The sequence below is a fragment of the Balaenoptera ricei genome, chromosome 4 (genome assembly GCF_028023285.1).
Source record: "Balaenoptera ricei isolate mBalRic1 chromosome 4, mBalRic1.hap2, whole genome shotgun sequence".
In the NCBI taxonomy this organism is placed as follows: domain Eukaryota; kingdom Metazoa; phylum Chordata; class Mammalia; order Artiodactyla; family Balaenopteridae; genus Balaenoptera; species Balaenoptera ricei.
Window position 1 is genome coordinate 102,694,252 of NC_082642.1, and position 13,683 is coordinate 102,707,934.

At 35.6% G+C, this 13,683-nt stretch overlaps 1 protein-coding gene across 1 annotated transcript in view; it reads left to right on the forward strand.

The window, feature by feature from the left end:
- The window catches only part of SLC9C1 (solute carrier family 9 member C1), a 101,969-nt gene that overhangs the window by 72,668 nt on the left and 15,618 nt on the right, over positions 1 to 13,683 (forward strand). The window contains exons 18-22 of the mRNA XM_059919990.1: positions 1,490 to 1,541; positions 2,767 to 2,915; positions 6,912 to 7,037; positions 8,178 to 8,276; positions 8,805 to 8,978. Of these exons, the coding sequence (XP_059775973.1) occupies positions 1,490 to 1,541; positions 2,767 to 2,915; positions 6,912 to 7,037; positions 8,178 to 8,276; positions 8,805 to 8,978 (600 nt within the window). The remainder of the gene's footprint in view (positions 1 to 1,489; positions 1,542 to 2,766; positions 2,916 to 6,911; positions 7,038 to 8,177; positions 8,277 to 8,804; positions 8,979 to 13,683) is intronic.

Below are 13,683 nucleotides of genomic sequence, written 5' to 3' on the forward strand. Positions count from 1 at the left end.
ACATTAACAAGTTATGAGGCTCTTGGAGCACATTTTTTGTCCTTGTGGAGCTGTCATGAAACCCGTGTGCAACGGTCAGCTTCTCTCAATGCAAGTTACAGGATCTGTCAGGCTACAGATGCATTAAATAGGAAATATTGGAGGACGATAAGTGATGGCAGGGTTGAGCCAACAGACCTTCCTCATAATTCCCAAAGGCTCCTTCTATTTCTCTATATCCCTGATTTTCCCACAATAAATAATGAAAGAAGTAAAGGATGGGGATATGGCAAATGGAAAGACGTACCAATAACTTACTTAGAGGGAAACCACATCTAATTCTCTCATTATACAGATGAGAAAAATGAAGCCAAGAGAGGTTAAATGATTATGCCCTAAGTCACACACATAGCTAATAAACAGCAAAAAGAATGCTAGGGCCTAAGTTCTAGACCTTATTTTTCATTTTCTCAATTAGGCAGATTATATATCCCCACAAATTTGCCAGCTATGTGGAATTAAACAGTCACCTTTCAAGATAATTTAGAACATTTGAATGCTGTATTCTATATGCTATATGCCCAAAGCTTTGTAGTTGAGAACATTGAACACTCAATATGTAGTTGAACACAAAGAGCTGTATCTTTTCTCTCTTCACCACCTGTAACTATAAAACTATTTTGCTGAACTTTGTTACCTTTTATAACCACTCATATTGAGGATACACAGTAGAAAATACAGAAGGACTTGAATCTCTAAGATATTGGCCAGTTTCAGTCCTCATTTCTCCTCCCACATAGTTTGGTTAAAACTTCTATCTCATTTAAGGTTGAAAGCCACACCTGTTTCCCAAATTTGGAGGCTCTCAAAAATTGAATGGGAGAGTACCTAGCATGCCTGCATTTTTCAGAATCAATAGTATCCAAAAGTAAGTTACTTTAAGAAAAAATATACGACTTACCTTTAGGCTTCTCAAAATTAGCCTAGGTAATGCCGCTTCTTATCCTCTCCACCACTCTTGCTGGAGTAAAATAAAATTCATTGCACAAAATTCAAATCTAATTCCTGGAAAGTTCCCCATCGTATTTTTCTTTAAAGTTATTTTTTAATTCATTTTATTTTTTTATTTTGGCTGCGTTGGGTCTTCGTTGCTGCGTGCAGGCTTTCCCTAGGTTCAGTGAGTGGGGGCTACTCTTCGTTGCAGTGTGCAGGCTTCTCATTGCAGTGGCTTCTCTTGTTGCGGAGCACGGGCTCTTGGCACACAGGCTTCAGTAGTTGTGGCACGCGGGCTCAGTAGTTGTGGAGCATGGGCTTAATTGCTCCACGGCATGTGGGATCTTCCCAGACCAGGGCTCGAACCCATGTCCCCGGCATTGGCAGGCGGATTCTTAACCATTGCGCCACCAGGGAAGCCCTAAAGTTATTAATTTAGGTTAAAAATTCATCAGTTGCTAATGTAAAGACATTTTATAACAGTTTTGTCTCCCAAAACATTTCTTTTGTTCTGTAGATGTTATTAAGGAGGGTAACGAAGAATACAGGACATGCTATGAAAGAGCTAGGTAAGTACCTCTCACCTTAAAGATCTAGCATGACCATCTTTTATCATCATTTCTACAGAGAGGTAATGGTTTTGATAACTAAACTGATCTTTGAGGAGACCTACTTACTAACAATAATAAAGTGAATAACTTCAACAATCAACATGATTGTATCTTTGGCTGGATGAGAATAGTGTAATATTACCCCTCCACATTTGTTCTCTCTGCCTTATACCACAATGAAGGCCTCTTAATTTCTGTTTAAAGAAAACGCATTCGCGTGCCATGGTTATTCATGTCTTTATCACCTTATAAATTCTATTTTCTTCCAAACATACCTTCCTGAGCAACACAAGGAAAGAAACTATTTTTTCCTCCATTTGCCACAGAGTTGCCATCTGAGGATTTAGGCTTTAAAACGAGTTGAAATCGGAACAGAGCCTCACAGATCGCTGATGTGACTGCTAGGAGGCTCAGTGCCCAAACATGACAACAGCCTGTTCTCTGAATCACGCCAGTTCATGGTCCTAGTGCAGCACAAATCCTGGGAGTGAGACAGACAAATCCCTATAGCACAGTGATTATGTGTATGGAGAAGAAGGGGGTTTGGTACCAGATGGTGGACAACAAAAGAACACAGCAAGCCTGGGAATGAGGCCAAGCATGAGAGATCTTGCATGGCAGATAGTTGTCAAGCCAGACAAGAGGTCATGACCAAGAAAAAGTCCTAAGTGGATGAAACTCTCATAGGCATCCAGGAATCCACATCAGACAGGCAGGAGAACATAGATAAATGAGTCATCTAGATGCCCAGGCAGGACGGGTGGAAATGACCCAGGAGGAGTGAGAGGACTTGATCAGAAGCCATATTTAAGCACACAGTCTGTAGTCAGAAATCTTCATTCAAACAGAATAAAAAATTGGGTCATAACTCCAGACCTAGAGCCCAGGAGAGCCCTCAGTGTCCAGCATAGGTGCTTCAGTATAATTTTGATCCTAGGACTAGGGCTGCCTGTCCTTCATGGGCTTAGACACAGGTATGGGCTGCCGACAAGAAAATGTCAGGCAGAATTCTGCAACTACTGGTGAATTTTGATTGATTGTAGAGGCCTCTTCAGGGAGAGATACATTTCCCTGTGATGAGGGTTATACTCCATGGGTTTAAAGAAGAAGTATTAGCTTACTGTCCACATGAAATATTTAAGCAATGTCCTATTTCATCTGAAAATATTTTGTTATTTTTCAGGCTACTTAGAGTATGACCACCCAGAAATCGCTGTCACTATGAAAACAAAGGAGGAGATTAATGTCATGCTCAGTTTGGCTAGAGAAATTGTTAAAGTTTTCAGGTTAAAAGGAATTCTTCATAAAACTGAAGGTTTTGAAATTAATAAGGTATGGTAGAATATTTTCAAAGCAAATATACTTACTTGATATATAGTCATTTATGATCTTCAAACCTACTTTTGGCTCTTTCCAATATAGGCCATTCTTGCAATATAAATATATAACTTAAAACAGTTGTCTGAAGAAAAGCACCTACCAGAGAGAGTTTCCTTCCTGCAATTCTATTGGTCAACTTCCCTTTCCTTTCTTGCCATAGTGAGGGACAACCTCTTTCTATGCTTTACACCCAGACTAAAGGTATAATGAAACTATTCCTCATCCTAGGCTAGACTGGGTATCAATATGTTCCTGGGAGTTACCTGTGACACTGAAACAACTTTTTCCGTAAAAACTATGATTTATAAGAGCACTCAATTATAGGGTAAGAATTAATTACATTTCCTTTCTCTAAGTTATTTAAATGGTACCGTGACATGTAAAAAGTTAGAGAGGGTCCCAACTCATTCTGTAAGTATAAAATTTATTCCTGAAATCGGGAATAGTATATGGGGAAAAAAGCTATTATACTTGTGAATACATATATAAAACTTTATAACATAATAGAAGCTAGTTGAATCTGGCGTAATACACTATGACTAAGAAAGTTTTGTCTCCCAAAATAGCTATATAACTCATTTATTAAGAGATCAAAGAAGAAAAGTCATTTGATAAAATCCAACTCTCATTCAGAATGTTCAAAGGCTAATAAAAGAAGTAACATCCTTAACTGGATAAAAAGTATCTATTAAAAATCTGAAGCAAACATTGTATTAGATGGCAAAACATTTAGAATTATTCCCATTAAAGTCAGGAAAAAAGAAGAACAGTGTCATTCCAAGTAGTGAATGCTGTGCTTGTAAGTCTTAGCCAGATCAAGAAGAAAAATAAAAGGAACTTGAGAGATGGAGGTTTTGGAAAAAGGATAAAACTGTTATTGCTTATTGATTGTTTAATCTAAAACCCTAGAGAATTAACTTAAAATTGATAATATAGGATCAATAAAGTAATTCAATAGGGTTTCCAGAAACAAGATCAACTTTCAAAATTATTCCACAACTAAAGAAAATGTGGAAAAATATTGTATTCACAATAGCAATTAAAAACTCTAAATCCTTAAGAATGAACCTAAGGTAAAATATGTATAACACCACGTGGCAAGAACTAAAAGGCATAAAAAAAAAATAAGTCTCCTTGAAAACAGGACCATGGAAATTATAGCATCTGAGGAATAGAAAGTAAAAGATTGAAGAAAAGTGAGCAGAGTCTAAGGGACCTGTGAGATACCATCAAGTGGACCAACAGATGCAATGTAGATGTCCCAAGAAAACAAGAGAGAGAGAAAGGAACAGACAGGAAATTTAAAGAAATATTGGCTGAAAACTTTCTAAATTTGATGTAAGGCATGAATATTAACATCCAGGAAGCTCAGTGAACTTCAAGTAGGTTGAACTCAAATAGATCCACATCAAGGCACATTGTAATCAAATTGCTGAAAGATAAGAGAGAATTTTGAAGTCAGCAATAGAGAAGAAATTCTTCACATACAAGGGATCCTCAATAAGATTATCAGCAGATTTCTCATCAGAAACTTTGGAGACCAGAAGAAAGTGGGCTGATATATTCAAAGTACTAAAAGAAAAAATAATCAACTAAGAATCCTATATCCAGCAAAAATGTCCTTTAGAAGTGAGAGGGAAATTAACACATTTTCAGACAAACAAAAGCTGAGGGAGTTCATTACCACTATACCTGCCCTGAAAGAAATTCTAAAACATGTCATGAAGATTGAAAAGAAAGGACACTGGACAATAACTCAAACCCATATGAAGAAATAAAAATCTCAGTAAAGGTAAATACATGGGCAATTATTAATGCTAGTATTATTGTAATAATTGTGTCTGACTCCATTTTTTTTGTTTTCTACATGATTTAAGAGACTAATATGTTTTTTAAAGTAATTATTACTCTAAAAGCTAGAATTATTATAGCTTTGGCTTGTAATGTCATATTTAAGCGATGAATGCATTTAAAAAATTTTTTAGTTTGTGTTTTGGACAGACAACACATAAAGATGTAATTTTATGACATCAACTGCAAGGGGTGGGGATGGAGCTTTTAAAGGAGCAGAGTTTTGTATGTTATGAAAGTTAAACTGTTATAAATTCAAATTAGAGTGTTATATTCTAGGATGCTAAATGTAATCCCTGTGGTAATAAAAAAGAAAATAACTAAAGAATTACATATAAATAAATGAGAAATGAGTTTTAAATGTTTCACTACAGAAAATCAACTAAATACAAAAGAAGACAGTGATGCAGGGCTTCCCTGGTGGTGCAGTGGTTGAGAATCTGCCTGCCAATGCAGGGGACACGGGTTCGAGCCCTGGTCTGGGAAGATCCCACATGCCGTGGAGCAACTGGGCCCGTGCGCCACAGCTACTGAGCCTGCGCGGCTGGAGCCTGTGCTCCGCAACAAGAGAGGCCACGATAGTGAGAGGCCCGTGCACCGCAATGAAGAGTGGCCCCTGCTTGCCACAACTAGAGAAAGCCCTCGCACAGAAACGAAGACCCAACACAGCCAAAAATAAATAAATTAAAAAAAAAAAAAGACAGTAATGCAGAAAATGAGAGACAAAAAAAGATACAAGATAATGAAAAGACAATCCACAAAAAGGTAGAGGAAATTTTCAAAATAAATATATCCAAAAAAGGGCTCATGTTCAGAATATATAAAAATATCTTACAAATCAATAAGAACAGGACAGAAAATTCATTTAAAAAAAATCAACAAAAGATTTGAACAGGCACTTCCCAACAGAGAATATTCTAGAAGCCAATAAACATAAGAAATGTTATATCATCATCATAAGCTCAATGCAAATTAAAACCAAAAGTAAATACAAATACACAGCCATCAGAATACTTAAAATTTAAAAAAAAAACCAAAAAACCTGACAATACCAAGTGTTGGCAACTGGAACATTAGAGTGGGAGTATAAACTGATGCAATCACTTTGGAAAATTGTTTGGACATATACATATCTTAAGACCCAGAAATTAGATTACATAACCATATATACAACAGAAATGAGTACATATGTACAGCAAGCAAGTACTCACTGAAGCATTTCAAAAGTCCCAAACTGGAACAGCCCAAATGTCAATCAACAACAGATAAATAAAGCTGTGGTATATTCATAAAACATAATACTACACAACAGTGAAAATGAAATGAATGAATGTTTGCTCCTTGCAACATTATAGATGAATCTCAGAAACATAATGTTGAGCAAATGAAACCAGACACAAATAAATACATACTCATTGATTTCATGCAGATAAAGCTCAAAACCAGACAAAGCTAAACTATGGTAATAGAAAAAGAGTGATTAATTTGGGGTAGAAGTAATGACTAGAAGAGAACATAAGGGAGGATTCTAGGGTTCAATAAATGTTTTATTTTTTAATCTGGGTGCTGGTTACGCAGATATTTTCATGTGGTAAATGTTCTTTGAGTGGACATTTATGATTTGTGCACTTTTTGCATATGTGCTATACTTCGGTAAAAGATTTACTTTTTTTTTCTTAGTTTCTGCTTTATAACAAAGTGAATCAGCTATACATATACATATATCCTCATATCTCCTCCCTCTTGAGTCTCCCTCCCATCCTCCCTATCCCACCCCTCTAGGTGGTCACAAAGCACCAACCTGATCTCCCTGTGCTATGTGGCTGCTTCCCACTAGCTATCTATTTTACATTTGGTAGCTGAGACGAAGTGAGAGAGTGGCATGGACATATAAGATTTACTTTTAAAAGTAACCTATGACTTCAGAATAATGATAACATAGAAAAATGCTATAACAGGAGAGAGGTTGAAGGTTTCCATAGAAGAACAAAAATGTCAGAAGAGCAAGAAAAGGAAATAGTATAAAACCATAATTGTTTTAAACATTCTGTGAACACCAGTTTTGTTCATCTCCTTTCTTAACTTTTGTGGTTTTAGTTAATAACGGCCAGAAAAAGAGAGATACTTGATCTTCAACCTATGTACAAACCTCTTACTGTTGACGAAGCACTCTATCATATTCCATGGCTGGATAAAGACCAAGACCATATAAGCTTTATTCAGGTAATATTTGTATTTGCTAGTAATAGTATCTCTAATGTATCAGCAAATGATATTTTAAAAAGTAAAGATTTAACCATGATACTCTTCAGTTTTAAATTATCTAAATGTCATTGATTACCTGTAGGATAAAATCAAAATCTCTTTGAATGACATGCAAAGTTCTCCCACAGTCTGCCTCCTGCTTACCTCTCCATCTTTACTTTCTGTTACCCATGTGTCATATACCCCATACTCTATTTATACTGAACCACTCATGGTACCCCAAGAACTTTATACTGTTCTTTAATTCCATTCCTCTGTGAGGGCTATTTACTTATCTTGAAATGCTCTTTGCTTTCATTTTTTTCCCCCCAAACCTCCTCTGCTTATTGCTTCTCTGGAAACCCCCACCAAAGGTACTCTGAAAAGCAGGCTTTAGAGTCAAATACCCCACCAGTAGAAGAACATCCTATGGTCCATCCAGAGTTCGGAGGACTAAAGGAATTACCACTGTAACTATATACCTTTATTATAGCATCATTACATTACATTACAATTATTATCTTTACATCTCTCTCCCCTACTATAATTTTTACCTCATCCAGCTTTTGAATACTCAACCCCTACCATGTAGCATCTCACATAGCGGGTGTTCAATAAGTGTTTGTGGGATGAACAAATAAAGAGATTTAACCTGTTCTATTAACATCTTTTTCTATATCAAATAAGTACCAAAAGACAAATTATATTTTTTTCACCTGCTTAAAATATTTTGAATGAATGAATTTTTTTTATTACTTCATCAGCTGTTTAGAGCACGAGTATGTATAAGACACACATGTGCCATTAGCTTGCATCTGTCCTATTTTTCATCCAAATGAAATATTTTCATCCTTCTACTACATTCTTATTCCTAGATTAGATTGTTTTCTAATCTATGTATGAACACCCCATTTGAAATTACATATACCTGTGAATATCCACCTTCTTCTCTTTGTTAGCCATAATTCCTATTTTCTCTTACAAATTTATTACTAACACAAAATCTCAGATATTTTTGAGTAACATTTACTTTAAAAATGTACAACTTTTAAAAAAATGTAAACTTCAATCACCACCAAAATATTATTTATAGCTTATGTATTTGGTGATATTTTTTAGGAAAGATCCAGAATTGTAACATTTGATTGTGGAAATGATATATTTGAAGAAGGTGATGAGCCCCAAGGAATTTATGTAATTGTTTCAGGCATGGTAAAGGTAAGGCAGAGACATTTATAAATGCACTTGTGAGCACTAGTTAAAAAGTTACATAATAGAGAATAAATACCTTTTAATGTTAAGAACTCTATTATTCCTTTTTTTGGATAGCAGCTGTTATCCAAACGACAATTTTCTTCCTCAGACACAATGATAATACCAGCCATCACCTTTAAGCCATACGTTCCTATAGATAACAAAAAACCTCAAAGGATCCGTATTAAGATGGAAAATTATAATATAAATTGTTATTTATCTTATGTTTGAGTTGGGCTTTTAGCCATTCTAAGACAGGTATAGGTTGGGTGAGTAGGTGGGATCAGAAAGATCAGAGTATTTAAAAATGCTTTTTTTCCAAGTCATTGCTAATTTAATAAATTCACTTTAAAAGTTATGAGTGATACATGTTGTCAAACAATATATAAATATTAAAATTGTTAAAACCAAAGGGGGAAAAAGCCATAAATTAAATAGTTTTGGTAAATTAACTGGCATATGTATTTTTTTTCTTTCTTTGTTCCTGAACAGCTTCAAAGATCAAAGCCAGGTTTGGGAATTGACCAAATAATCTGGGAGTCAGAGGAGAAAGATTACCAAATAACTTACACAGACTTTGTGATCAGTGGGGCAATAATAGGAGAGCTAAACTGCTTGACTAATGAACCCATGAAATATTCCGCCACCTGCAAAACTGTAGTGGAGGTCAGAAAACATCACCTTATGTCTTACTGTTGTACCTTGTTAAATATCTAGTACAAAATTTAAGGTTATTTTTGTACTTGTATATGTTTACAGTCTAGTGACAATTTTTTTAAAAATAGGGATGATAAAGAAATAAAACTTGTTATAAAATTTTATGAACACAGTATAATGTCCTAACAAAATGGTTTGTAAAAGTTAACCTACCATATTGAAACAAGGATTTAACCAGAAAAACTGGTTATATGAGATCTCTCATGGGAAAAACTAGATGGGATATTTTAACTATCAATACCATAATTTGGAGGGTAAGGAAGGGAAAAAGTCAAAGAGCTGGGATTTATTACTAGAAAAGTTGAGCAAAGTGGATGGAAGTTTCCTGACACACAGTTGAGGACAAAATCCTCAAAGCAGCAGGGACTCCCACTGGCCTAATGTGAACTCAGAAAGAATAATGATGTAAACAATTGAACCCCCAAAATATATAAAAAACCCATAAGTTGATAATGACACCTATTTTTTTATTCCAAAAAGGTTGTTAAGATATCAACTTATGTCTCTGAAAATAGATTGCGTCTTTTTTTTTTTAAAGGACAGTCTTTTATTTATTATGTTTTTACTTTTTTTTTTTTTTTTTTTTGGCCATGCTACGCAGCTTGAGGGATCTTAGTTCCCCAGCCAGGGATCAAACCCAGGCCCCTGGCAGTGGAAGCCCGGAGTCCTAACCACTGGACCACCAGGAAATTCTGTATTGCTTCTTTTAAAAAAGAAAAAATGAAACATTTATCCTGCCTTTCCTCTATGAACTCTTTCAAGGAAGCTAAGAAGAAAAAAAAAAATGATGAGAAATTCTTCTTTGTAGAAGAATTCCAGCTAACAAATGTTGAATGACAGAATTAGAATATCTCCATTTTGCCAGCCTTAATGAAGTAATAAACCTATGCAACAATCACCAATTGATGCTAAAACTACTAACCAGAATGTTAATGGGAAATTTTATAATGAAAAACCAGGGTCACACCACCTAAGGATAATCTTAGCATCACTAAAGTAATGACTACTGGGGCATCACATACTTCATGATCTGATGCAACAGAAGGACTAGCACCATGGAGTCTTCTTGCACAAGAAAAGAGAAAACCTGAAGCTTCTAAATCCAACCAGTTTACAGAAAATGCAGGAAGGAGAGAAACAAGTTAATTGACACCAGGAGAGAATAATTAGCTAAACCTAGAATGTGGACGGTCCTACAGGCCAAATGACCTGTTTCTTTTTTTTTTTTTTTTCAACAAATCAAAGGAATAAAAAGGAAGGGGAGGAGGAAGAAGGCAAGGGAAAATTTTTAAAGTCTCTATCATTCAGCAATGCATATTAGAATATTTACAAGTGAAATTACATGATACCGGGCATTCACATAAAAATACTCTAGCCTTTTGCTTCTGGATATAATGAAGTTACCGAGAACGTGGTAGCATACTCACCATAAATAACCATGGAACTTGACAAAATATATGAGACAAATATTTTCAGCCATTGGAAAACAGGCAGTGTTAAGTTTGGAAACCTCAAGAGAAGAGAAGCTCACAAGATAAGCCCCACATCCACCCTGACCCTCTCACTAGGACACTTTCCAACTACAGCACAATAAGAATCCAAGAGGAAGTCCATGATCCTGCTGAGCTGAGATGGGAGAGATAAGAATTTGTGGCAGCTAAAGTGGTTGGAATCTGTAGAACTGGGCATAGGAGCAGGAGTTGCACAGAGGGAGAACTGAGGAATCTGTGTGGTGGTTCTCCACAAGTCCTTGGTTGAGGGATAGGGTGCACATGCACAAGATGAGACAAAACTAAATTATCAGATTGCTAAGAATGGACCAGAGATATTAGAGGTCAAGGAGTGCCAAGGATTTGAGATGTTTAAGGTTCTATCTTGCCGGAAAGGATAGAACTTTTAAAACCTCAGGCATGGGGGTGAGAGGACAGAAGGAATAGACCTTAGGAGTAAATACCATGACTTAGTAAGGTTAGCTCTAGATTTACTATAACAAAGCCTGAGAGCAAGCCCTGGCAGGCTTCACAGTGGAGACAGAATTTGGAGGTTAAGTACCACTAAATTACACAATCATGGAAAATACCTAGAGTTTTCTACTGATTAAACAAATCAACCTATACAAGCTCAAGGTTATCAGACAGTAAATGAAGGGCCTACTACAACAAAAATAAGCAGTGCTCAAAGGAAGATAACAGAATCTGGAATCTCTACAATTTATCATCAACAATCATGAATTACTAAACAAGCAAAGAAACATGAACATGTGACCCATAGTGTGTGTGTGTGTGTGTGTGTGTGTGTGTGTGTGTGTGTGTGTTTGGAGGTTGGTGGGTTAATAAATAAAAAACCAACAGTGAGATTGCCCAGAATATGGATTAAATGAGGACATGAAAGCGTTATTCTTATAGTTCTTATTCCCTTTAGTTCTTATTCAAAGAACTAAAGGGAAATATGTTCAAGCAGCTAAAGGAAAATATAATCTTTATGAGAGAAGACATAGGAAATACTGAAAAATAGAAAAGAATCTAAAGGAAATTTTAGAACTTAAAAGAGTAGTTTGGAGATGGCAGTAAAAGAGTCAGGAAAGGAAAAAAGCCACTAATAAAGGCAAATATGTAGTAAAAGTTGTGGATCAGTTAATTAAACTATTACAAGATTAAAAGACAAAAAATTGTAAAATCAACTATAACTACAATAAATAGTTAGGGATAAAAATGAATATGTAAAATATGACATCGAAAACACAAAACCCGAGACAAGGGAGTAAAAAAAGTAGATATTTTAGAATGTGTTTGAATTTAAATGACTATCTGTTTAAAATAAGTAGATATAGCTATAGGTCAACATATATGAACCCCATAGTAACCGCAAATCAAAAACTTACAATAGATACACAAAAACTAGAGAAAAAAGGAACACAAGCCTACCACTAAAGAAAATCATCAAACCACAAGGGAAGAAACGAAAAACGGAGAAAGGAACAGATAACTACAAAAACAGCCAGAAAACAAGTAACAAATAGCAATAAGTATGTATGTATCAATAATCATTTTAAATGTCAATGGACTAAATGCTCCAATCAAAAGACATAGGCTGGCTGATTGGATAAAAAAAACAAAACCCATTTATATGCTGCTTACCAGAGACTCACTTCAGAGCTAAAGATACACACAGACTGAAAGTGAGGGTATGGAAAAAGATATTTCATGCAAATAGAAATAAGAAAGCTCTGGTACCAATACTCACATCAGGCAAAGTAGACTTTAAAACAAAGTCTATAACAAAAGGCAAAGAAAGGAATTATACGATGATAAAGGGATCAATAAAAGAAGAGGACATAACACTCATTAACATATATGCACCAAATATAAGGAGCATCTAAATATATAAAGCAAATATTAACAGACATAAAGGGAGAAACTGACAATACAGTAATAGCAGGGGACTTTTAATGCCCCATTTACATCAATGGACAGATCACCCAGACAGAAAATCAATATGGAAACAGTGGTCTTAAATGACATACAAGACCAGTTGGACTTAATAAATATCTACAGAACTTTCCATTCAAAAACAGCAGAAGACAAATTCTTTTCAAGTGTACATGGAATGTTCTTCAGGATAGATCACATACTAGTCCACAAAACAAGTCTTGACAAATTTAAGAAGAGAGAAATTATATCAAGCATTTTCCCCAACCACAATGATATGAAACTAAAATCAATTACAGAAAGAAAACTGGGAAAAACACAAACACGTGGAGACTATTGGACTTCCCTGGTGGTGCAGTGGTTAAGAATCCGCCTGCCAATGCAGGGGACACAGGTTCAAGCCCTGGTCTGGGAAGATCCCACATGGCACGGAGCAACTAAGCCTGTGTGCCACAACTACTGAACCTGTGCTCTAGGGCCCATGAGCCACAACTACTGAGCCTGCGTGCCACAACTAGTGAAGCCCTTGCACCTAGAGCCTGTGGTCCACAACAAGAGAAGCCACTGCAATGAGAAGCCTGTGTACCACAGCGAAGAGCAGCCCCCACTTGCCACAACTAGAGAAAGCCCGTGCACAGCAACGAAGACCCAATGCAGCCAAAAATAAATAAATAAATAAATAAATAACAAAGAACATGTTACCAAAAAAACCAGTGGGTCAATGAATAAATCAAAGAGGATATCAGAAAATACCTCAAGACAAATGAAAATAAAAACACAACTTTGCAAAATCTGTGGGACACAGCAAGAGCAGTTCTAAGAGGGAAGATTCTAAGCAATACATGACTACAATACATGACTACTACTGTGAAAAAAAAGAAAGAAAGAAAATTACAGGCCAATATCTATGATGAATATAGATGCAAAAATACTTGATAAAATATTAGCAAACTGAATTCAACAATATATAAAAAAGATCATACACCATGACCAAGTGGAATTATTCCAAGGATGCATGGATGGTTCATTATCTACAAATCAATCAATGTGATTCACCACATTAACAAAATGAAGGATAAAAATCACACGATCATCACAGGAGACACAGAAAAAGGATTTGACAAAATTCAACATTCATTCATGATAAAAACCCTCATCAAATTTGGTATAAAGAAAACATGTCTCAACATAATGAAAGCCATTTATGACAAATCCACAGCTAACAT